Genomic DNA, 24,174 nt, shown 5'->3' with positions numbered 1-24,174 from the left:
CTTCTCGAGTCATTCACCGAGTAGCACATCCTGGCCAGCATTTTTGCTATTCCTCGACCCGAGTATGAAAGTCATTGTACATATAGCAAAAAGACCACGGTTGGAGAGAAACACTACAAGAGGGATGTAGACCACAAGGAAACAAAGAGGCCTGCCCGTACATTGTTTAGCCCTTTGTCTAATCACACTCTAGACAAGTAAGCCCATCTGGAAACCCGAGCTGCACTAACACCAGTCTGGATTTCGAGAGTTGGTGGAGTCATCTTGTATGTTCGGACCTGATTACTTTTATGTGTTGTGGAGCATTTAGCAAGCTCGTCCCAAGCAACCAGCATGAAATGTCGCGCTCCTGTGATGTACTTACTGTGCAGTGGATTTACTGCAGGGATTTGGATGCAATATACCCACGTATTCATATGAGAGCTTTTCGAACCTCTGGCGTTGTACCTGAAATGCTGTAAGAGTTTCCTACATATCGTTCAATGATATGTCGGGAGTAGTGTGAATGAATGAGCAGGCCGATAAGCATTCATTCATCAAAACGTTGTATCCAACGCTTCTCACTAGACACTCTAACTTGGTCAGTGCTGTGAAAATGGTGTGATGTCGGTGGTGGGCGGGGTATCCTTGCCCTGCAGACATACTAGGCCGGATATAAACTCGCGTGACTGTGCCTTGGAGATCCCATGCTCTATCTGTAACTTCCCCTTACCTTCTTGCTCCGGTTCGGTAGTTGCATCATGTATGTTATTATATTCGGCATGGGTTGGTACTGGCAGCCCGTGTACTGATGACTCATGCTATCTGGACTCGCTGCTTCAGGCGTGCTTTGCGAAGGGCAGCCTCGAATCTCAGCCATGCGTCTTAGCCCACTACGCCGCAATCTGTATACGCAATTGTCACAACACAACAGAACGCGCCCGGTCGTACATCAGACGGAATAGTATACATCCTCATGGACGACAGTATGTGAGGCTGCATATGACGTTGCTACCCCTCGCCCAGAAATGCCATGGAAGACCTAATGCGAAACCGGCAGGTCAAGACTACCACGACTTGGGGAATTTCCCCGGCCGTTTCTTATCAGCGATTGACCGGGCTCTTGGGCAATATCCCCTATGTCACAGTGCGCACATTGAGCTAACAACAGCCAGGGTCATGGCTTGAGAAGACATGCTTTATGCTTACATGGTGGCAACAGACGGCGGTACGCTAAGTTGTTGGACATGCAAACAGTATAAAGAACGCGCACTCCAAGAATCTCAAGCAACTCAAGCTTCTCACCGGATCACTTCCTCAGTGAATCATCATCATGAAGTTCGTCTTCAGTCTTGCTTGGCTATCACTCGCTGCGTGTGCCACGATCCGTAGCCCACAGCCCGTTTCATACGATGGCTACCAGGTCCACCGCCTCCAAGCTACTGGATCCCAGTATGCATCAGCGAAGCGGGCGCTTGCTTCCATCCCTCATGAGACCTTGAACGAAGTCCGTGGAACCTGGGATGTTCTTATTGCACCCGAGCAGTTGGACGCCTTCAATGCACTAGGGCTCAAATCTCGAACTCTACACGAGAATCTAGCCGATTCCATTGCTCGAGAGTCTCATGTCAAGAAGGTCTGGAAGAGGCAATCGAATGGATCTGAAGATGCATGGTTTGATAGCTACCACCCATATGATGACGTTGGTGATCCATCGCCCTAATCTGAACCTAAACTAACCAACTCTCTATAGCACATTAGCTGGTGGCGCGATTTACAGGAGTCGTTCCCGGAGCACTCAAACTGGACGAGCACCGGAACATCATACGAAGGACGCGATCTGTTCGGCGTTCATCTCTGGGGAGCTGATGGTCCTGGAAAGCCTGCAGTCATCTATCAGTAAGTTGCCCTGTATGAACTGCATGTGACACATGTACTGACTTTGTTTACCCAAATTTAGCGGTACCGTGCATGCCCGTGAGTGGATCACTGCACCAGTCATCGAGTATATCGCGAAGCAGCTTGTCGACGGATACAAGGCAGGTGACAACGATACGCAAGCTGTCCTGGACAACTACGACGTCTATATGTTTCCGTTCGTCAACCCTGATGGTAAGTCCCATTATACCGATCAAACTAGGTGGTTTTGGCTTATCGAGCATAGGATTCGTCTTCTCTCAAACTGACAACCGCTTGTGGCGCAAGAACCGTCAGCCACCACCAGAAAACGCCGCCAACCAAACATGCTTTGGTCGTGACATAAACCGGAACTGGGAGACGTGAGTGATGGTCTTGTCTTTAAGCTGTTGCGATAAGTACTAACCCGTAATCTCAGGAACTGGGACGCTGACCCGCGAGGAGCTTCGACAGACCCATGCTCGCAGACCTACAGGGGAGAAGCGCCCCGCGATACGCCCGAAAACCTGGGCTTGGACACCCTGATTCGCAAGATTCGGGATGAGCAAGGTATCAAGCTATATATCGACTGGCACAGCTACTCGCAACTTATACTGTACCCATTCGGCCACAAAGAAACCCTGTACGCGCCAGAACTCGGCATGTGGACCAAAGCCGCTGCTTTGATGAGCGATAACATTCGCTACTACTCGACCAATGCAACTACGTACGTCTTCGGTCCTAGTGGAGCGACCTTGTACCCGACAACTGGTGCATCGATCGACCATGTCTACACTATCGGTCGCGCCAAGTTTTCCATGCTCATCGAGTTACCCGACACCGGCGACTTTGGCTTCGTTCTACCCCCGGAGAGGATCAGGCCTGCAGCGGAGGAACAGTGGGTTGGTCAACAGGTGCTCCTCCAACTTCTGGATGAGGAGTTCTTTGATGGAGATGGCCCAGCGATCGGTGCCTTCGGCACTACCTGGTAGATATGAGTAGATATCACTTGAGCTCGTTGTTAATTCTATGGCTGGTTAAAGGTATGACGGAATCGCCATCTGTCGGTATCTGATATATGATAGCAAGTAAGTGTGCTACAAATTTAAGTCAGCCTTCGACATTTGTTTCCCAGCCGTGTCGTCCGGTCTTAATCTACAATCACACACATTGATAGTCATAACAGCTCAGGTTATGATTCGAGTGACCTCTTTACCTTTTCAAGTCACCGTCACCTCCACCGTCGCGGAGCTAGCTTGCAAGATGATGCGACCGTGCCCCAGAAGTGAAGGTGAAGCCACTATCTCTTTTCATCCTCCTCTTCTTCTTCAGACATGATAGCACCATCGTTCTCATCATCACCCCTGTTCCTCACTGTATCGCTCATCGAGGGGTCTCATCCTCAAGTCGCTTGGCATGCAGCGTCTTTTTCTTGATTCGCGCTCCTCGACTTTACCTACGGCGACAGCCAACACCATGGGAAACACTTACCGCACGCCATCTCCAACGAGAGAGCCATACATAAGCTCAAGTGAGTGGACTGGCCACAAACATGACTCGCGAATGGCTATTTACACATGGGCAGGCAATGTTAATTCACCGCAAACTGCACAGCAAGCATACGCAAGTCGCTCAGACAAGCACGCGAGCTACCAGCAGTACATCAAGGCTCGCATGTCTGAGCTACCTGCAGTCGAGAGCGATGAACAACACCAGCAACAAACCGCGGCGTTGTTACATCTTCAGAACGTGTGTCCCACTGGAGGTGGTTGTGTCGACCAGATCCTAGATGGCGACACCACTACCCCCGACAGCAAACCTTTTCATGAGTCAGCACTGGTACGAGAGCCACAGACACCCAGGAAGAAGCGCGTCCCAGTACTCTGGCATGGTTTACCCTCTCCAGGCACCCCGACCTTCTGCAGTGATACGCACCATACACCATCTGCCGGCCCTGCGAAAGAAGAGCTAATTGGGCAAGATACTCGAGAGCAAACCAAGGACGCTATCGATCAACTCCCCATATTGATGCAGCATTGCACCGATGCGACTAAGACGGAAGCCGAAGATGTCAAGACTGAGACCCCGCAAACGATTGAGGATGCGACTCGGAATGATGCGATACTTGCTCGCGAGCTTGAAGCGTCGCTTCATTCAACAAAAGCTCGTCGGAGTAATAGACTGCGTACGCAGATGAAACCAACCTGTAAGTCCTCGGCATGCTAGTATTATCAGCGCTTCAGCTAACCAGCTGTCCTTAATCAAGACACCGTCCAGGTACCGGTCGCAGCCTCAAAGACTACTCGGGAACTACCACCTTCGCCAGTGACGCCCGACCATGATGGGCAGGCTAATCTCAATGCTGTACCTATCAAGAGCGATGTGGTTCCTTTCGAGGGGCTGCCGACCGTTCATTCACTTTCATGGCAGCTCCAGTATCCTCCGGGAGGGAGCACACATCCCTCATATCCATACCCGGCGTTGGACCCGCGTCTTCTCTTTCATCAAGCGTTCGTTCCTATTATCGGTGGCCTCCCCGACTTCACGCTTGTCCCCAAACTCGTACTTCCAATGGGCTGGAAGCATGTTTCTTGGTCCGGGCTTTTTCCAATCGCTTTCGATCCGTACCGTCAAGCGTTCAAGCTGACTCCTGTTGGACCAATGCCGCTTACCTGCGAGGAGCTTCATCAGCAAGGATTACAGAAGTACGTACCAGGTGGCGAGCTGCATCCTGAGTTTGGTTTGTTGCCCGAGATGCTCAAGCTGAGCGATGGAAGTGACGCGGAAGTGTACAACTTTGATGGCGTCGATTGGACACTGCCGTGGGAGGGACAGATGGATTTCCATGCTCCTCGCCATCTCATGAACAAGAGTTACGGTAGTGATGAGATCAAGAGCGCCACTGACTCGAGCACCTTCATACCCATAATCACTTACCCATGGCGCGAAGGCCGGGATTGTCCGAACAAAGTTTTCGATCTCAGCGATGCCTGGCGTTGGCTATCAAACAAAGAGACTAACCATGCTGCTGATTTCGTTCCCACACCAGAGAAGAAATGGCACGGAAGCGGGGCATTTCGTTCGACTCGTAAGCTCAAATCGCCTATTCCCGAGCTCATGATGCTTTCTATGCAGTCGACTCCCACCACACCAAACATTCAACTTAGTCCACTGCTTCAGAACCAAGACTCTATGAAGGACAAGAACCAGTTCTGCCCGTTGAAAAGTGTTGCGACACCTTGCACCGTAGACATCACTCTCCTTGAGGACACGGAATTCACAATCGTGGAGTTGCTGTCTTACTTCCCGCAGCATTACTACTGGGGTCACGCAGCGGAGCGCATGGCAAAGGCTGGCGTGACTGGGAGTATGATACGGGACTTCATTATCATGACGCGAGGGCTTCAAGGCGATGAGATTGTGAAAGCAAATAGGATTTCATGTGCTGCTATGGCTGCAAGGAAGAAGGACTGCGGCAAGCTCGAGGAGGTTGAAGAGATGGACATTGACGAAGTTGGCAAGGACACACCTACGCCTACACCTACACCAGCTCACAAATCTACGGTCATCGACACGACCACGAGCTATACAGCTGAAGGATGGGTCTATGATGTATGGGAAAAGATCGATTACCCACTTCTTGCCCTTGCCCACGGCTTGCAGTCGTTGCCTACTGGCCCGGACGCCGGTCCACTGACAGCACTCATACTCTGGTGTAAAGAGAAGGGTCGGTACAAAACTCTGCTTAGCGAAGTACCTGGGCTGCTCAAGACAGCAGAGATTGAGCCTCTGATTGAACCCGGTGAGAAGGGATGTCCGGATAGAGAAGCCACAGGCAGGCATGCTGGGGCGTTGAAGCAGGATAGGCTGAGGGTAGTCCGGGATGCGGGTGTTAACAAGAGGGCGCTTGGTGGTGGTGTGGATGACACCCAAGGAAAGAGGAGGAAGATTGGGTAGATGGTTTGTGGGGTCAGTCACCTCTCCCAATGGATGTGATAGGGGCGCGGGTTGCGATTGAGTAATCCTCGGAGGACATGTTGGGCTCGGTGAGGCACTCTGGCTGTGATGTTACCTTATGGATGTTATCGCCACTTAGGTTACTTGTCCACTGCCATTTTGTCGAGAGCCAAAAGCTACTTGAAAACACGAAATGAATGATGAAACGAACTGCATAAAGATACTGAGAACGTATATGCAACAACTGGATTGTGTAGGAGATTAAAAATGACAACTCCTCATGCCATGGTCTCCTAGATACCTGTCATTACAATGCGTTTTCCAACACCATGCGTGCTGTGTCTTCGAGGCCCATACCCAACTTTCCAATTCAGCCCATCGCAACTCTGGCTTCATTGCATAGGGATGCCTGGCAGTGGTCCGAGTCCGCACTACAACGCGTCAGTACTCTCTACTCCTCCTTCACATCCATACTTACAGCAGGCGCCGGCGAGGGACATCCACCCTTGGAGCTTATATAGCAACCCATCGCAGCAGCTTGCTTCATCAAGCATCTCTCGTTCGCGCTAAGCAGGTTCATCGGCACGACTGGCATTGCGCATTCACAACGCTTCTTAAAGGTAGGTGTTGGCTCTTTGTGTCTGTTCCTATGCGTGTGATTATGCTTTCGCGTACCACTTGGAGCTGGAGCAATGCTGGCTTGTGGTGCGGCCCAAGGGTGAGGCGTTGCTATGACGGCAGTAGCGAACAAGATGGTCGCAAGGAGTGTTGATATATGCATCTTGAGCAGTTAGGGCTTCTGATAAGCTCCAAAACGATCTGAAAGTAGCACTGTGGAAGATGCAAGTGGCCAAGAATTTGGAAACTTTTGCAGAGGATCAATTTTGTAGGCATTGCGAGTGCCACGCGGCAGTAGGCCTCTTCTATGGGCAACCCGCAGTTCGGTATGCAGTGTAATATGGATTGATGAATTTCCATACAAACTTGCATGGCAATTGACCAGTGACGTGCCGCCGGTTAAACACCGATATCCGGATACGGAAGTGCCATGGCTTCGACGAGCAACAAGGGTATTTCTTAGCTCTCCAAGTCAGGTCCTTACAAAATTGTTGAAATATGAAGCCCAGGGATTCAAGAGGTGTCTTGGTATGTCGCGGAGCTTTCAACATTTTCTGTGAGTAGATTGAAAGCTTCATGAAAATGATCGTTTCTGCACACTCTGCCCCGGTTTTGGGCATTTCTGCGCAATACGGAAATGTCTTTGGTATTCTTGACGATACCTGTTTCCTTGCCAGCTAAGCTTGTGTATACGTGAGAGGACGTAGACGGAATAGCGAAGGAGCCGGTGTGGTCTGCGAACAAAGATCATAGTCTGTGCTTACGTTTGTTTACGGCGGCATCGTCTGAACGTTCCATCCGCCTTGGAAGATAGTTCTAGCAAGCAAGCTGACGAAATTGAAGCAAAACATGAGCAGATGGCAGTGTTGAGCGAGAAAGACTGCGCCAAAGACTGCCTTCCTCAGTAGCGTCTTGGCACCCCCTCCATCACCCATTGGCCCCATCACCTATCAATCGACACATTTTAGAACTTCCTGCACAACCAACTGCGCGACATTTTGTGTTGCACCAACACTATGGCGGCTTCCGAAACCCAAGGTGTATCTTACGAAGCCGAACATGTCCACTCCGTCTACGAAGAAATTGCATCGCACTTTTCGTCGACTCGCTACAAGGTGTGCGTCCACCCTTGCGTCTAGTGGCATAAATCGGAAGGAGAGCATGTATGACTAACAATAATACCAGCCCTGGCCCATTGTCGAACGGTTCCTAAAAGAACAACACGACGGCGCTATAGGTGCCGATGTGGGATGTGGGAACGGAAAATACTTGGCCGTCAATAAGAAGGTGTGGATCGTGGGTAGTGATCGGTAAGTTTGAATGACTGTTTCGAGCAGTACGAATGATTGTCCTCGGTTTAACAAAGACGTAGATCAACAAACCTTGTCAAGATTGCCAAACAACACGAACCGCACGATGTGGTCGTAGCAGACAATCTCTCTCTGCCTCATCCAAACGGGGTATTTGATTTTATTATTTCGATAGCGGTAGTGCATCATTTGTCTACGCCGGCGCGGAGGGTGGAAGCCGTGAAATGTGTTTTGGACCTACTGCGGCCATCGTCACCGTCCCATGGGAATGCTGATGGCAATGCGGAAGGTGGCAGAGCACTGATCTATGTTTGGGCACTCGAGCAAAAAGATAGTCGAAGAGGATGGGACGAGGGTCACGAGCAGGATGTTATGGTGCCGTGGGTGTTGAAGCAGAAGAAGGAAAAGGAAAAGGGACAGAGGAAGAAGAAGAAGAAGGACGAGAGTCAGGCAGACGAGGAAGAGACGCCGAAGCCAGATGGTGATAAGACATTCTTGAGATACTATCACCTGTATCGGAAAGGGGAGCTTGAGGGTGACATTGAGCAGGCTGGCGGGGTTGTGTTGGAATCGGGCTACGAGAAGGATAACTGGTGGGCTATTGCGAGATTACGATAAGCACCTTTATGATATTTTGATTATTGTGCAGCTCGTTGTGCACGACCATACGGTACAACTCTGCGTGTCTCTCTTCCTGTGCTCTGAGAAAACGAAGCACGCAGATGTTCTTTACCTCTTATTCAACTCAACAGGTAGGGCATGGCTGCTCTCGGTCAGCGAAAATAGCTGGTGATAGAAGCCTAGAGCGCCAGCTACGAGGACGAGGTAGTAGGCTACCGTCCATCCAAGACCCTTCCCTTGATAGGCTGGAACGCTCCTTTGCTCGTCATCTTTCTTATCGACGTCTGGCGGTCCGATGGGGATACCAGCTTCAACTCCCACCCGACCGTAGAAGCGCGGAAGCCCCATCCAGTTGCAAAAGGCATGCGCTAGCATGCACGTGTACACATTGCCGGTTCTGATGAAGACGAATGCGGCGAAGAAGCCGAAGAGCGACGTGTATGTGAACTGGAAGAGTGAACGAAGCACGGCGACGAAGAGGGGGACTTCAGAATGGGTTATGCGGAACTCGTAGAGGTGGTGCAGGTGCGCGATGCCGAAGTACAATGGTGTGAGGAAGACGATCTGCTTGCCGGAGAAGTGGGCTAGGACGTGGAGGGGGATGATGAAGGAGCGCCAGACAAGCTCTTCACTGACAGGGCCCTGGTGTGCAAGTGTTAGCGGAGTGAGAGGTGAGCCGTGCAAGTAGACAACGTACGACTACATAGTTCCGGTACCCGATCCAGCTGCTCAAGGACTCGTTGATACCGTTTAGTTTGAGCCAGTCTCGCCATTCGCCGTCGACAATGCCATGCTCGAAAATGGGGCCTGCGAAGAGGATGGTGACTAAAAGCATGGTCCGGATGGTGTCTACGGGTGAAACAGGCCATATGCCGAGCAGGCTGAGGATCTCCATGGCCGATGCATCGTGTTGGTAGAGTACAATTAGGGTGAGGACAGAGCACAGGGCAGTGGAGAAGGTGACTGCGCGTACACGGGCGCGTATCGACGACGGTGCATCGCGCGTGAGAGTCGGAGAGGGTCGCGTGGCGGGCGACAGGTAGAAGGGGATTACGTAGATGAAGACATAGGCAGCCTGCAGTCGTGCGTGTTAGGCGTACTTCAGCATGTTTGGCGCATGCGGTGCGATTGGGTGAGAGCGGCAGCAAATGGTGGTGGGGAGGGGTGGGAGCTCTGAAACAAACGTACCGACAGAAGCGCCGCAGCACTCGCAGAGAGGACGGGCGGTTTGGGGACTGACGACACGTTAGACTTCATGGCAATGTTTCGACGGCAAGAAGCGCAGCAGAGTTGGTCCGACGGGGGTCGCGCAGGCGGTTAAGAGGGCTCGCCGTCAAAGGGAGCCCTCGCAGGCCAATGGATCGTCACTTACCGCCCTTGACATGTCTCTCGTACAAGTCCTCGAGCGCACTGAACCTGTCTCGCCAGCCGTTGAGGGGTGGAGGCATGGCAAGCTGTTGCAAAAAAGTAGCGACACGTCAAACACGCTATACTTGGACCAGGAAAAGAACCATGAGCGAGCTGTTATACCTGACCGAGGCCCCCGTCGCGTTGTCGCGAGCGTGTTGTTTCGCACAGGACAGCGTCCCACTCCCCCTTGGCTATCGATAACCCGCCGCACCCCAAATTCTCCCTCCCACGCTGCTGGTCACGTGCGCCCGATCGTCCGTTCGTCTCGTCCCCTGCCGACTTAGCACGCCCTCCCGCGTTACCCCTGCAGGACGCACACCGCAAGGCCCACTGGCCAGCCTCTCTGCCACTGCAACGGCTAGTCCGGCTCGCAGCTCGTCGTCACTGGCCCGTCCCAAAATATAATTTCATTTTAACGTTGAACCGCGACGCGCCTCTCGCGACCTGCTAGGAACGCCGTTTGGACGAGGGATCCCCGGGGCGCATCCCATCGTCGCGTGGACCGCACATCCAGAAGCTCATATCCTGCAGTCGCCGTCCGTCTACGCTAGACAGAGGGCATATTGTGCGCATTGGGGACCTTTGTGTACAAGTCATCATAATTCGCGGGTCGTGCTCGATCGCTTGCCGGGGCTGAGCTGTCAATTGGATCGCACCTGCAGCGCGAACCTGCTTCTGCATAGAGCCACGAACCCTCTTTAGGCCGAGCTGCTGCCAAACGCCCGTCTTCCTCCAACTCACCACCACTCCTCGCCCTCTCTCCGTCTGTTCTTGTTACTGTTAATGCCTCCGGGCCGCCATTCTTTTTGATATGTTTTAGCACTTTTGTCACTCATTGACTACTGCCTTTACACACACTGTCTTTACGTCCTCTTTTATCTTCAAACCTGCCTTTTTACCCGTTCCCCATCATTAATGATCGGTTTCGACTTCTCCGCAGCACGCCTTTACCAGCCCACGTCTCGGCATCCTCGGCCCACCACACCACCACACCATGTCCTCATCACAACACCGTCGCGCCGACTCGCAAAACAAACTCGACCAAGGTCCCAGATTTTCGCCGCCACAATCGCCGCCGACAAACTCGTCTCCTGTCCGCAAGCCACTCCACGAGCGCTCAAACTCGCAAACCAATCAACACTCGGCTTCAACCATCCGCATAGTCCAAGATCCCGGCCATGACATCTATCAGAAGTATCCCGTACCCAGCGAACCCTCGCAAATCCTGCCCCCACCCCGTCATGCGCCGGGTTATGGCTTTGAGCGGCCGGGATCTCGCGTTTCAAATGGCAGCCAGGTTGCCAATACCATTGCAAAGTTCGAGGCGAGCCGAGCGCGCACACCACAGCCTATCCTGTCACGCAAGAAGGGTTTCAGACACTCGGCCTCCACTAGCATGTCTGAGGAAGATACCCTCATAGCATCCTCCTTTACGCCATCGACTTTAAGATTTTCCCAGGGGAGCACTGCCCCATCCTCACCCCCACCCGAATTAGAAGAGGATGCAAAAGGGTTGGAGGTACTTGAGGAAGTCGTGTCTGCACAATCCCAAAGGCCAACCATCCGCGCTGTTCCTCCATCTTCTTCCGGCGGCGACTCCGACCGTGCATTGACGCCCAAGGCCTCTGCTGCATCGTTTGCCTCACCCGCTCCTCCCGCCTCACCACACCCAAACAGTAATGTCGGAAACTCGTCAAGTGTCAGTGTCGGTCGACCGCTACCGCAAATCCCGTCTGCCGAATCCCAAGCTAGGGGGCCTGCTCTCACTAGTGACACTGACTATCGACAACCTGTATTGAGTCCTCAGCAAAGTACAGAGTCTTTCACGTTTTCTGATATTTCCTACACCAGCATCGAGCCAACACATACACTCGCTTCATCACAACCATCGCCGTCTCTTCATGAAGCAAGCACAGCCTCCTTCGCGAGCGGTATCCGAATTAATTATCCCGTCGTACGCGCGCCGTCGGCCAACAGCTCGCGAGCTGATTCCCAGAACACGCCTAATATTGCATCCCGAATGCATGACCCCTCGCTGGTTCACCAATGGAGCTCCCAGCTTTCGACCATTGCTTCCGTGTCCGAACGCGATTCGCGATCTCTTGCACGGAACTCACGATCGATCGGCGCAAGATCACACTCTCAAGAGAGCTATGCGGGCAACGGTCGAACTGCGATTCCACGCCGGAGAGGACAGACCATCGGGAGCGCACAATCGTCGTCGGACAATGTCTCATCGGAAGGCCATACCGAATTCTCCTCGATCCCAGTACCTCGCCCGCTGTTCTCCCCAACGTCAAGAAGTTCTTCCGAGGACAACAGCGAGCACATGGATACCATCTCACCGCTGCCTACGTCGATTCCGCTACGGATGAAGAATTCTGGATATCTGCACAGATCGAACAGCGTCGATGCAGCATCGATGAGTGACTCGCGGCCTGGATCCTCGCAGTCCCACATGTCCACGTTCCTAGCAAACAACATCCCAGCATGGGCAAGGGTCTACTACCAAAAAGGAGAGCGCATATCAGTGGGCGCTCCAGAATCCGAGTCTTCTGGTAGCATACGGCTAGGAACCTCCCACAGCGGGCGATCACGTACTCCTTCGGAGAGCAACTTCCCGCTCAGCATCTACCGACCGCGGAATCGCCCCCGGAACCGGGCTTCACACGCTGATACCGTTTCTCTAGCTGACGACGTCCACTCCATCGATGGGGCAGCATATGCGGTTGGACCGCACATGTACCCTCTCAGCGGGTACTCAACACCACATCTCCGAACTGATCAGAGAGGTCAAACACGATACAGCGCGTGGAACGCACCATCTCTGGATGCCGATGTTCACACCACACTCTTCGGGCGTCAGAACAGACAAATCCTACTTTTCTGCATAGGATTCATCTTCCCACCCGGTAAGTACCAAGTCTGGCTACAATGCCAGATGAATGCATGAAGAGATTTGCTGATTAGTACTACAGCTTGGATAATTGCTTCTTTCCTCCCCTTGCCTCTCGATCCGAATACAGTCGGCACCCCCACTGTCAGCCAGGCCGACTTGGAGCAGCAGTTCGCCCAAGCCATGGGTCCCGCCGACGACAAGTCTTTCCAGAAAGCAACTTGGTGGCGCAACCTCAATCGTGTCATGTCTGGAGTAGGAACGCTTCTGATCGGCGTCATCGTTGCGTTGGCCATCCTCGCATCGCGAATGTCATAAGTGACACCCACTTTTACACTCGGGCGAACCGATTCCACCACGATCTCGTCGCCGAACTTTTTCCATCCCCGTCCGACATTTGCACGCTGTGCACTTGCATTACGAACCATTTTACGAACATAATCATGTCATGACGCAAGTGTTAATGTTTTTCTGGCTCCGTCACACGGCAGGTACACTCTCTTCGACATCTACTCAGATGTCGTTTGAGCTTGTTGTCTTGTCTGCGTATCGCCGCTGTTGTATATTTCTCGCATTTCGATTCTCCACGCCTATCGTGTACGGCATGCTGCAGTTTAGCGGGCGTTCTCTTTTTGCTGCTTGTTCGGGTGTGGCCGACAGCGTATTACCCATTTGCTTTGCAATATTTGGCGATATCAGCCACTTCACAATATCACCATCTTCGTGTTCCATATTTGTAACTTGTCATTTGTCCACCTGTCACACCGTCTTGGGGGTTTGATGCGAGACAAGGATGTCGTCGAGGTGGCTGGGGATCTGAAGCGTAGCGTCGACCGTGCGCTGCTCCTGGATAATATCGTCGTGGTTGGAGCTTGACGAACTATATGATCCTGTAATTATTGTCATGCGTGCTACGCCAACTGTACGATGAGACGTCAATATAACGATTACCTTCTCCATTGTATTGGGCCCTGAATTGATCATCGCAGGGTTGAGAGTGCGTAAGTAGTGAGCTCCAGTACGGTCAGTCCGCAGAGGACGGGAATGTCGTGACATATAGGTCAAGTGGAGCGTCGCACCGTGCGCCTGCTCCTTGCGGATGCTCTGATCAAGCCTCGAACAGTCTGATGGACTTGTGTCGCTTTTGATCAATGCTCCGAGAGATTATCGCCGAGTTTTGCAGTCGTTGCTAAGCGCAGTGTCGCGTTGCCATGAGGCTACAAGTTGCGAAATTGACAAAGTGCACAGCCATGTATTGCAGATGTCAAGGACTGTGGCTTGCTTCACGATAACGGACGTGCGATCCCAGCGACACGTCCAAAGCACGCACGGTGACGCGGTATGAGTCGCATCACGTCGACAAGACGACCATCTCATCTCCTCCTCCTCCCCCGCCAAATGATGACTCTTGAGATGCATCGTCATAGCAGCACGAGCATGTCGACGCAGTGGCGAAGTTCCCAGCGGGACTTGGCTCATATGCAGGGTTCACTCAGGATGAGTCGAACTGCGCTAGGTCCGATTGGGTAGTGGGGCTTATATGATGTCGCTCTTTACAAAATAGTCCCGCCTTCACAGTTTCTGCAGATTCACAACCAGCTCACCCATCACGCACTAAGCACCCTTGCCTTGTTCCTTCCAACCGCCACAGACAGCCTCACACACACAAACCCAAACGTCGACTCAACAATCATGGCTGTTCGCGCTCAGTTTGAAAACTCCAACGAAGTCGGTGTCTTCTCAACACTCACAAATGCGTACGCGATTGTCGCAGTCGGCGCAAGCGAGAACTTTTACAGGTGCGCATAATTGGAGACTCGTTCGCGACTCGACACAGTACTGCGGCAACATGTTATGCGACCGCAGCGAGCGCACACTGAGAAAAACATCCACTGACAGTGGCGCAACAGTGTCTTCGAAGCAGAACTCCAAGATGTCATTCCCATCTGCCACGCCACCATTGCTGGAACCAGAATCGTCGGCAGATTGACTGCTGGGTATGTATACCTTCTTTTGTGGCATCTCGCCATGGTCAACGAGTGCTACAAGAAGACTCCCTAACACTTGTCCAGTAACAAGAAAGGTCTCCTCGTCCCCACCACAACCACCGACCAAGAACTCCAGCATCTCCGAAATTCCATACCCGACGAAGTCAAGATTCAGAGAATAGAAGAGCGACTATCAGCCCTTGGCAACGTGATATGTTGCAATGACCACGTCGCTCTCGTACACCCGGATATCGAACGCGAAACGGAGGAGATAATAGCTGATGTACTGGGCGTCGAGGTATTCAGGCAGACTATTGCGGACAACGTGCTCACTGGTAGCTACATGGCTCTCAGCAACCAAGGTGGTATTGTCCACCCAAAGACAAGCATTCAGGACCAGGACGAACTGTCAAGTCTGCTTCAGGTGCCGCTTGTCGCTGGTAGTGTGAACCGCGGTAGTGCGGTCGTGGGTGCTGGTATGGTTGTCAACGACTGGATGGCTGTCACTGGTATGTGCATATCAATCGAGAAAACAAAAAGCGCCAAGCACTAACTCAACACTCAGGTCTCGATACTACTGCGACCGAGCTCTCCGTTGTCGAGTCTGTCTTCAGGCTCGGTGAGGGCAACGGCCCCGCCAACATCAACACCACCAACAAGGACGCCATGGTTGAATCTTTCTACTAGATTTCTGTTCTTGAATAAGACTCCTTATTCTTACTCCGCTTGCCATGATTCGCGGTGGAACGCTGAAAGGATTATGATATCGTCTCGAACTACAAAGTGCTCAAAAGAAGCCTTCGACGTGCAGGGAAAGCGGGACATTAGATCATCTTGTTGCCGCGGCACGCTGTAGGCTCGCCAATGTCGTTATGTTGGTATTCGAGGTATATGAGCGGCTGGGTTCCCTTGTGAGAGGATAGTATGTGCGACTTGTGCACAATGATCAAAACAGATACGATGTGGAAAAGAATGTTAAGAGTAGCGCCATATTTTGTCCCTCGATGTGAATTCGTTCTACACGTCTGCTAATATTTGAGAACTGTACGACTGCACTAGTCTCTTGTGTCACTGATGCAGGTACCTTTCACCCACAATTGGCATGGTTCATAGGGCTGGAGGCGGTGGGAACTTTCTGCCGACGCTAAGGCATCATCGTTCACGAAAGTCACTTTGCGCCAACGCTCTCTCACCAGCCCACGTGGGTGCAGCACACATACCGAAGCTCTCTTCCCGCCCTTCAGCAACATTAGCGCTCACGACGTTCCTCAGGTTCACCGCATCTTTGAACAGAAACCTCCACTCGCGTCTTGAGCCTCACCCCACCCCGACCGCGTCATGTCAGACTCGACAGCGCTCACGAAGCGCAGCGCATCCAATGCGCTCATGCCGCCACCGCCCGCCCCGAAACGCATAAAACGCCCTTCGGTAGTTCTGGACGAAGACACCTATGTTTCCGCCGTATCGCACATCATTCGCCGCGACTTCTTCCCAGGGTTAGCAGAAGCCGATGCACAACGCGAATATCTAACCGCCGTGGAAAGCAAAGACCGGTCATGGATCAGAGAAGCCGGCAAGAAGCTTACACAGGTCATGACCCCAGTGTCGAGCGGGCAGAGAAAGATGGCAGCGAGAACGAGGTTCGACAAGACAGGTGCAGCTGGTGATAAGACTCCCAGTGTATGGGGCGCAGACACACCTGTTACACTCGCCGGAACGGAAATTGAAAACGACGAGGACGGCCTGGGCAAGCTAGACGACGTCGACCTAAACATGAGCTTGAGCGCATTCCAGGCAAAGTACACGAGCGAAGACCAAGAGAGTTTCAGCCAGATCATCGACAAGCAGAATAAGACAAAATTTGAGAAGAACATGTGGCTGCGGGAAGGCAACATGTACGCGAGCAAGCAGCGCGTAGCACAACAGAAAGTCATCGAAGCCAGAGCCGGTGCGTCTGGAGGCAAGGACTTGGTACTCAGCACACGAGCAAGCCAGAACCTCGATGATCGGCCGGCAGCGCCCACAGGACACAGACATACTGCCCGGAACAGCTTCATGTTCAGCCCAGATAGCGTAGAACAATGGGCACCGACTCGCGCGCAACAAGCCGAAAACACCTCCCTCGCACCCCCAAAGAAAGTTCTCTACAACAATACCCGCCTCCCTGCACCCGAAGCAGACCCTCCTCGTCCACCAAGCCCCACACTTTCGGCCGTCCGTGACGCTATTGCAGGACGTCCGCGTCTTAATCCCAGCGAAGGCGGTTATACTGGCAGCGAAACACCCAGAGTGAACGGCTACGCCTTCGTCGACGCGCAACCCCCTTCTCTCTCTGACGAAGACGACGACGCACCCACCGACCTCCTGGAACGCTACGGCCTAGGCAGTAGTGACAAAGCCACACCATTCACAATCAACGAATCGTCGTCGCGCGAGAAGATGCATCATAGAATGGTTGAGCAGATTGGTGCTAAAAGGTCCAATGCGGACAAGCAGGAGAAGCCGACAGGCTCGGGCTTGGGCATCTTTACAAGTGAGACACCAAAGTTCTTGAGCACGCCGACGCCAAGGAGGGGACCTGCTATAGGCGGCGGTGGCATGACACCAGGGCGGAAAGCGAAAGGTGATTTGACGCCAGCCGCTCAGAGACTATTTGAGAGAATGGGTGGAGCGACACCGAGGGGTGGAGGCAGTGCTGGGTTCGGTGGGGAGGGAAAGGAGGGGTCTGGGGTAAGACGAGAGTGGGCGCCTACGCCTAAAGTCAAGAGGAGAGCGTAGAAGGTGTAAGTGGATGGGATACCAGCAAAGAGCTTTGTGCGAAGTGCTCGTGCAAGTGTTATGTTTTGGTCAAAGTAGGGCGGAGCAGCAGTAGCGATAGTGATACCCAAGTCCTGTACATGGTAATTTTTTCAAGCAATCTTTGAATATACTTTCCCCATTATTAGCGAGCAAACAACACGTATCCCACCTCGCCATGGCAATCTCCACACCAGTAAGACTTCCAAGTATCATCAGAACATGGATATCAATAAAACTTCTACCTAGCAAAATCCACCCCCCACGCGAAACCTGCGCGGCCGCCCAGGGTATCCAGAATGAAGTAATACTATAGAACTATGCAAGAAAACAACAATGCAGTTACCCAAAAGAACCCGCTTTATGCAACCGCCCAGTACAAAAAGAAAATCACTTGATAACGACGGCAGAATCAGTCATAATGTACAATTACCATCTCCATTGTAACCAAAGACGTGTTCAATTACCCCTCCTCCGTTGCTCACCAGGCCCTTGGTAGCTCCTGAATTGTGTTCCAGGTGCGTGGTAGCCCCTGTATTGCCGCCTGGGTCTTGATTGTAAATCAGATGAACGTTCTCCATTGTTTTGGGACTGCCCTTCACGCGATTCGTAGTGCATCGGTAAAGGATGGGGATGCGTTGGGGAGTAGGCTTGTTGCTGAGGAGGGGGAGGTCCCTGTTGTGGTGGTCCTGACTGCCCGATGTAGGGTAGAGGCGGTGGCCCGCTGTGTGGGGGAGGCGCCATGTTTGCGGGAAGTATAGGTTGACCACCGTACTGGTGGATCTTGAGAGGTTGGTATGAGCCCGTGCTCGATGACGGAGGTGGCGGTGCTTGAAAGGATCCCGGTGGAGGTATGTACCCGCCTTGGTATGACGGAGCACCGCCATATGGCTGTGAGTATGGCGGCAATGATGGCCCTTGAGGCGCATGCGACGTTGGTGGGTAGCTTGGTGAATGCGGTGGGTATGGCTGGCGAGGTGGTGCGGGATCGTAATGTGCGAAGCGATAATTGATGGGCGGTGCAGATGGCAATGGCCCCGGTGGCTTTGGCGGAAGTGGCAATGCTCCTGAGGGTGGAGCATATGGGCTCTGATGTGTTGGCGGAGTCCGACCTGGCTTATTATGCTCCCCATAATGAGGCTGGGGAGCATGAGATTGGTACGGCGATGCCGCAGACTGTTGAGGCACCTGATGACCACTCATCCGTCTGTCATGTTCCCATTGCTGAGAGGCTTGTTCGTTGGATTGTCGACGGGCTGCAAATATGCCTGGCAACGCGTCGTACAGCCCAGTTGATGGCCTTGTTGGATCATATGCCGCGACTTCAGCTCGTTCTTGTACACTGAAGGCTGGATTGGCTGCTCTGTGCCACGCAGCACTCTGTCTGTAGTTAGTGCGATCGAGAGGTTCTCGGCCAAGCTCGCGTGCCTTCCTGTCCAGAAGTTCCCTGATCTTTTGTAAAGGATCCCGACGACGCAACGACTCTTCGGACTCCCGTGTTTGCGGTGGAATATTTGATTGTTGTTGTTGTTGTGATGGTGGTTGCTGTTGCCAAGACTGGGTATTCGATGGTGGGGAAGATGGTGGGTTACTTTGAGGCGGACCGCTCAATGCGTCCATCAATGCCTGATCTATGGGCGGCTCTTCCTTGTTCATCACAGCGTCTACTCTCAGCGCGTCGCTCCTGGACGGTGTCTGGCGATGAGCAGAAGCTTCTTGCATCGATGGTGTACTCGGCTCTCGAGCTGGAGGCAGCGACTCCCTGTTCCTAGAGACAGGGACTTCTTGGTCGTCGTTGAGGATGTCCATGATCCTGTGCGTTGACAGTCTTGGCGTTGATTTCGCCGGAGCTTCAGTCTCCTTCACCGACGCCGTGGCATTGGTTTCAGAAAGAGGGCCACTTTGGGTCAGATCTACTGCAGCTTGGACGCTTCTAGGAGGACTACTATGCGCAGCTTGAGACGGCAACCCCAATGGTATTGCTGGCTGGGCGAACTCGGGCGATTTTTCTCGTGTCGGCTCCTGTTTGATGATAGGTGTTGTCGCACGTGGAGGCGGAGGCGGCTGCTGGCGCGGATCTGGGTAGTGGTATTGGGGCTTTGGCACGGCCGTAGTGCGCGGCTGATGTGCTGATACGTCGGCAAGCATCATGAGCAGAGCGGCATGCTCGTTTGGAATAATTTCGGCCTTCTGTGGCTCCGGTTGCGGTGTTGGCGTCCTTTCAACTTCGACGGCAGCATCAGCGAGACTGGTGATATTGTAATGTGCAATCGCTTCTGTACGGTCTGGTCCATCAAACTTTGCAAAGCCACCAGAAACGTCTTCGATAGAATCATCGGCCTCTTCATCGTTCTCGACATAAACGAGACGTGCTGCAGTGAACCTGCGCCGCACAGAATCGTTCTCGAGCTCCTTGTCTGCCTCAACGTAAGCTCTGCTACGTGAGGCAAATTTCGAGCCGATACGATAATCGTCGGCATGATGAGGTTCGTCACTGAAAGTAGGCGGAAGAATGTTGTCTTCATCGTCTGTGGCGTCGGCCTCCTGGCCCTTCATCTCCCGTTCAAGTTGCTTGGCGCGGTAGAATATTTGAAGCATAAAGTCATCTTGTAGCTCTCGGAATCTGTTGATATACTGCTCGCGCTGGATATGCTCTTCAGCAATGCGCACTCGTTCCAGTTCTTCGAGTCGATACGTGCGCATAGCATGGACTTGGTCCAGACGGGCGTCGCGGCGTTGATCCAGCTGTGCCATGACAGCATCGTACTCGGGGCATTTTTGGTGGTATCGAGGGTCTTCCTCAAGGTTTTTCGTCGTGCGATTCGCCAACTCTTCTAGTAAGACCTTCTGAACCTTTGCAAGACTGCGGTAGCTCATCTTGAGATTGAGTTGCCGACGCAAATCAGTCTCCACATTGATGTCCGGATGCGGTTGGCGCCGACGACCGGGCAAACGCCTGCCGGACTTTGCAGGGGCATCGCCATTGGTCGGCAGAACGTTCTGAAGGCTTTGATGGCCGTCAACATCTGGAACCTGCTCAGGTGAATTGGGCGCGGTGCTAGCATCTGTTAACTCAGGAGGTTGGTCGGCGGTTGTGTCTGCTGTTGTTTCTTTTGTTTTGCGCTTTTTGCGCGGTTGTTGTTCGGAGACATCGCTTTGGTTTCGGGCTAGAACTCCGGTTGGACGTGTTTTGCTGGACTGTGTTGAGTCGTCCGATGCGCGTCTCTTCTTGCCGGCTGCTTTTGGTGCCGTTGAATTCGCATCAGACGAGGGCTTCTGTAGCTCTGGAGTTTGCGTGCCATTCATGGGTGTGTGATTGTCGTAAGAGCCATTAGACCTCTGCTGCGAACCAGAATCGGACGATGTTCGGCTGCGCTTGGCTGGTCGCGCATCCTCATGGTCGGGAGTTGCATCCTCGTTTTGCGCAATCTCGTTCAGAGAACTGCGACGACTGCCAGAGCTTGCGCTAGATGGCCCGGCCGAGCTCGTGTGGTTAGACGTGCCTTTTGCACCGCGACGCGTTGTCATTTGGAACGGTACTGAAGGAGCAAGGCGAGATGTCCTCGAACCCTGAAGACTACTTCGCTTATTAGACAATGCGCTAGCGGCTATGCCAAGGTTAGCATGACCCTTTAGGGAGCATAGCAAAGCAGCCGTAGTAGGCTTGCGGACTTACGCGGTGCTTTGAGAGGGGTGTTAGAGATGGCTTTGGTGCCTTTGAACCTTTGTTTCGGCGGCATGTTGTTGAGTGAGACCCGTAGGTAGCGACCTGGCGAGCCGGCCATTAGCCTGGAATCATGACATGATGGATGGCAGCAGAAGCTGAAGCTAGCTTTCAGGTAGGACACTTCGAACTTACGGGTCCAAGATGTGATGCTCAGTTAGTATCTGATATCGTCACTTCCTGGCGTGGTAGGTAGAGCGATGATTGAGCTGTCAGCAAAACGTGTCAGCAGTTGGTGGAAGTAGCACCGGGAATGGACAACGCCTAAGTAATTCCATCGCGTTGTGCTAGTACTATCGTGTAGATTCATCAAATTCGTACTGTGGTTTTGCGCAAGTTGAGTGGCGGATGTGAAGTACTTACTATGACAAGTCGCCTCAGTGAGTACGGTGACTTGCTTGACAACGTGACGCGAAGTCCAAATCAACGAGCCGCGAATTCATGAACAGCTTTCAGGGCGATACAGAGCGATGTTCAGGTGTTTTGAACGCGGTTTGCTTGTCGAAAACGAGGTTGTGGGTGCTCGCAAGAGAGAAATAACCCTGCAGAAGGAATGCTTCGTGTGGCACTGTGGAGCAGAGGTGTTGGAAGGGACAGATGCTCGGATATATCAAGGTAACAAGATATCAAAGAGATCGCACTTGTAACGTACGCTCCAGAGACTGTCGAGGGTGTTGAAAATCGCGTTCCTCCGACGCATGAAGATGAAGCTCTTGTGAGATCCTTGGTCAGACTTCGCGCCTTGCCGGATTGGGATATGAGTCCACGAATGACAGCGCTCTTCACCTGCAGCAATCGCAGTGAGATACTGTACAATAGGACCTGGGCGTTCACTCAGTTGGTAGGCGGCTTAGATGGATGCTCTACCGTAATTTCTATGGCTAGTAGCCTGTATTGACGGCGTTGTTGGTTCTGCGCCTTGAGTCTTCTGATGCAGCACACCAACCAAAGACGGCAATGACCCAGACACCCAGATTACGTGCATCCCTCATATGGATCGCTCCCGCCGCCACCGTGCCGCGCACGAAAGTCATCGCGTGTGCCCTACTGTCCTTCCCATCACAGCATCTTAATCTCTTCGAAGCATCCGGTGCACCTTCTGGAAGCTTTCCAAGTTGCTTCATCCAGGTTTCACGTCGCACGTCATTAGCCGCAGCGCTAGACGGGACGATCCTCCCGAATCGTCACCATTGCCCCTGCCCCCTTCCATCTGAGGGTGGTAACGCAAAAACGAACACATCAAGTGCTTGGTGCTAAAAAAGACATGTACTCTCGCGTTCTGCTACAATGCTCTCCAGCCGATACACAGCTTGTCGCCAAGGATGGGGCGCAGCATGCATTCATCGAGCGCCTTGCAGCGCATCGCACGTAAATAGGTCTTACGAGGCAAAGAGTTTTCAAAAAACCTTCTGTCAACGAGCTGTTCTGAATCTCACCTGTTGCCGTGGCTTCTTTCCGAAGCATGTTGCGCTGACTGTGTGATTGGACCTATCATGGAGCCCTTGTTGCTGATGCTGCATGCTGTGTACAACGGTGCAATAGATACCTGCAACGTCAAAAGCGCCACAGGACAAGCGAGAGCGGTTGAACACGCCACGGGTTGTTCAATCGGCATCCCAACACCAAAGAAACCCTTGTGCTCCCTTTTGTCAACGTCGGCACTGATTGCTACTACGTCTCCCTGTGCGCAGCTCTTGTCAGTTTCATTCTCCCCCCTACTGTAGAAGTGCTGTAATCTCGCTGCCACTGTGGTGCTGCCATCTTTCAGGATGATATGCAGTCAAGAAGCACGCCACTCCACGAGTTATCTAGCTGAACATACCGAATATAGGGATACTTGTTCGACAAGATAGAATCCGATCATTCAGATAGACTCTGTATTCTGTACTGCCTGCTTACATCCAATAGTCCCAAAATCCAACAAACCGTATGTTTACCGCCGAAAACCTTAACATTGAACATCCTCTCATCGATACGATACCACGCGTTCACTCTGCCTTTGCAATCACTTGTCTACCATCGTCGTAACTTGAGCGCAGAAAAAAAGGCACCCATGCGCCTGGTCAGGATGTCATATCCGCAAAACCCGGCGTGCACATGGCACTCGGTGCAATCACGCCCGGATTCGTCATCATTCATCTCCCCACACGCTCGCCATCAACGGCCGTCCATTAGGTTCGCAAATGAAGCACGTATTCGGGCCCTTTCAACGGCGATGTGAAGCGGGGATCTCCCATGTTGTTGTTATTCGCTTCCTAAAGACGCGCTGTGTGGGGCTGGCAAATAAGTTTCCGCTGGCATGATGCATGCTATTGCATCAATGGGCGTTGGCGTCAGTCATGTAGCGCCATCGTAGTAAGGAACTGTTGAAATCGGGGCTGAAAGCTTCGGTGAAGGAAGGTTTGAAGGGTCTGAAGGGTTGAAAGACTTTGCAGATGGGAGAGAAGAGGACAATAGTTCGCGATAATAGTTCGCATACAAAAGTCGGAGGGGTTAGAGTTCGTATCCATTCAAGTCAGAATTTTTGTATTGTTTTGGGTATAATGCCTTGCCTTGCGGCTTACTTCCGCTCTTCCGTTCTTATCCGATCCGAAAGTCCGTTCTTTGTAGTACGCCACCAATTTACTAGCAAACAAGCAAGATAGTACATACGATGAAAGATTCTGTCCGCTCAAAACAGCCCCGTATGCTGGAGCCCAAACCTAATGAAGCTGCGATGCGAAAACGCTCAATGCTCGATCAAACCCCTATAAGGGCGAGAGCGACTGACAGAATGGAATATACAACATGAAGGAAACACCAAGGGTATGGAAAGCTAGGAAAATCGTATCGTAGAGACGTGTAGAGACATTACAATCTTGCATATGACATGGGTGATGTCTATGGAATAGGGTTAGATCAATCATCGATCTGGGGAGTACTGCAGGGCGACTCGGCGGGAGCCGCTCATGCTGCTTCGTGGAGACGAGTTAAGCACGA

At 52.5% G+C, this 24,174-nt stretch overlaps 9 protein-coding genes across 9 annotated transcripts; 7 read left to right on the top strand and 2 right to left on the bottom strand.

The window, feature by feature from the left end:
- Positions 1 to 111: 111 nt before the first annotated feature.
- On the top strand, positions 112 to 3,039 carry ACET3X_005943 (uncharacterized protein). Its single transcript, XM_069452101.1, has 5 exons — positions 112 to 1,681; positions 1,733 to 1,878; positions 1,940 to 2,091; positions 2,144 to 2,258; positions 2,315 to 3,039. The coding sequence occupies exons 1-5, from the start codon at positions 1,313 to 1,315 to the stop codon at positions 2,865 to 2,867; spliced, it is 1,335 nt and encodes a 444-aa protein (XP_069306303.1). The 5' UTR covers positions 112 to 1,312; the 3' UTR covers positions 2,868 to 3,039.
- Positions 3,040 to 3,351: 312 nt separating this feature from the next.
- Positions 3,352 to 5,832, top strand: ACET3X_005942 (uncharacterized protein; the record flags this gene model as incomplete). Its single annotated transcript, XM_069452100.1, has 3 exons — positions 3,352 to 3,406; positions 3,461 to 4,081; positions 4,127 to 5,832. The coding sequence occupies 3 exons, from the start codon at positions 3,352 to 3,354 to the stop codon at positions 5,830 to 5,832; spliced, it is 2,382 nt and encodes a 793-aa protein (XP_069306302.1).
- A 1,634-nt stretch (positions 5,833 to 7,466) lies between these two features.
- On the top strand, positions 7,467 to 8,378 carry ACET3X_005941 (uncharacterized protein; the record flags this gene model as incomplete). The annotated part of the gene is made up of 3 exons (XM_069452099.1): positions 7,467 to 7,565; positions 7,636 to 7,760; positions 7,823 to 8,378. 3 exons carry the CDS (start codon positions 7,467 to 7,469, stop codon positions 8,376 to 8,378), a joined length of 780 nt encoding a protein of 259 aa, XP_069306301.1.
- A 111-nt stretch (positions 8,379 to 8,489) lies between these two features.
- ACET3X_005940 (uncharacterized protein) lies at positions 8,490 to 9,829 on the bottom strand (the record flags this gene model as incomplete). The annotated part of the gene is made up of 4 exons (XM_069452098.1): positions 8,490 to 9,023; positions 9,079 to 9,456; positions 9,570 to 9,616; positions 9,754 to 9,829. The coding sequence occupies 4 exons, from the start codon at positions 9,827 to 9,829 to the stop codon at positions 8,490 to 8,492; spliced, it is 1,035 nt and encodes a 344-aa protein (XP_069306300.1).
- Positions 9,830 to 10,785: 956 nt separating this feature from the next.
- On the top strand, positions 10,786 to 11,696 carry ACET3X_005939 (uncharacterized protein; the record flags this gene model as incomplete). Its single annotated transcript, XM_069452097.1, has 2 exons — positions 10,786 to 11,583; positions 11,643 to 11,696. The coding sequence occupies 2 exons, from the start codon at positions 10,786 to 10,788 to the stop codon at positions 11,694 to 11,696; spliced, it is 852 nt and encodes a 283-aa protein (XP_069306299.1).
- A 553-nt stretch (positions 11,697 to 12,249) lies between these two features.
- On the top strand, positions 12,250 to 13,005 carry ACET3X_005938 (uncharacterized protein; the record flags this gene model as incomplete). The annotated part of the gene is made up of 2 exons (XM_069452096.1): positions 12,250 to 12,703; positions 12,770 to 13,005. 2 exons carry the CDS (start codon positions 12,250 to 12,252, stop codon positions 13,003 to 13,005), a joined length of 690 nt encoding a protein of 229 aa, XP_069306298.1.
- Positions 13,006 to 14,264: 1,259 nt separating this feature from the next.
- ACET3X_005937 (uncharacterized protein) lies at positions 14,265 to 15,667 on the top strand. Its single transcript, XM_069452095.1, has 4 exons — positions 14,265 to 14,486; positions 14,598 to 14,684; positions 14,760 to 15,184; positions 15,241 to 15,667. The coding sequence occupies exons 1-4, from the start codon at positions 14,380 to 14,382 to the stop codon at positions 15,360 to 15,362; spliced, it is 741 nt and encodes a 246-aa protein (XP_069306297.1). The 5' UTR covers positions 14,265 to 14,379; the 3' UTR covers positions 15,363 to 15,667.
- A 346-nt stretch (positions 15,668 to 16,013) lies between these two features.
- ACET3X_005936 (uncharacterized protein) lies at positions 16,014 to 17,453 on the top strand (the record flags this gene model as incomplete). The annotated part of the gene is made up of 1 exon (XM_069452093.1): positions 16,014 to 17,453. The coding sequence occupies one exon, from the start codon at positions 16,014 to 16,016 to the stop codon at positions 17,451 to 17,453; it is 1,440 nt and encodes a 479-aa protein (XP_069306296.1).
- A 1,688-nt stretch (positions 17,454 to 19,141) lies between these two features.
- On the bottom strand, positions 19,142 to 21,211 carry ACET3X_005935 (uncharacterized protein; the record flags this gene model as incomplete). The annotated part of the gene is made up of 3 exons (XM_069452092.1): positions 19,142 to 19,155; positions 19,205 to 21,079; positions 21,148 to 21,211. 3 exons carry the CDS (start codon positions 21,209 to 21,211, stop codon positions 19,142 to 19,144), a joined length of 1,953 nt encoding a protein of 650 aa, XP_069306295.1.
- Between the last annotated feature and the right edge of the window lie 2,963 nt (positions 21,212 to 24,174).

The sequence above is a fragment of the Alternaria dauci genome, chromosome 5, assembly GCF_042100115.1.
Source record: "Alternaria dauci strain A2016 chromosome 5, whole genome shotgun sequence".
In the NCBI taxonomy this organism is placed as follows: domain Eukaryota; kingdom Fungi; phylum Ascomycota; class Dothideomycetes; order Pleosporales; family Pleosporaceae; genus Alternaria; species Alternaria dauci.
Note: the sequence above shows the minus strand (reverse complement) of the source record. Positions and strands in the feature narration are given on the sequence as shown.

Coding starts and splice junctions, on each gene's coding strand:
- ACET3X_005937 (XM_069452095.1), top strand. CDS start 14,380: ATGGCTGTTCGCGCTCAGTTTGAAAACTCCAACGAAGTCGGTGTCTTC. Junction 14,685..14,759: donor GTCGGCAGATTGACTGCTGG/GTATGTATACCT, acceptor ACACTTGTCCAG/TAACAAGAAAGGTCTCCTCG. Junction 15,185..15,240: donor CGACTGGATGGCTGTCACTG/GTATGTGCATAT, acceptor CTCAACACTCAG/GTCTCGATACTACTGCGACC.
- ACET3X_005943 (XM_069452101.1), top strand. CDS start 1,313: ATGAAGTTCGTCTTCAGTCTTGCTTGGCTATCACTCGCTGCGTGTGCC. Junction 1,682..1,732: donor GCTACCACCCATATGATGAC/GTTGGTGATCCA, acceptor AACTCTCTATAG/CACATTAGCTGGTGGCGCGA. Junction 2,092..2,143: donor TCCGTTCGTCAACCCTGATG/GTAAGTCCCATT, acceptor TATCGAGCATAG/GATTCGTCTTCTCTCAAACT.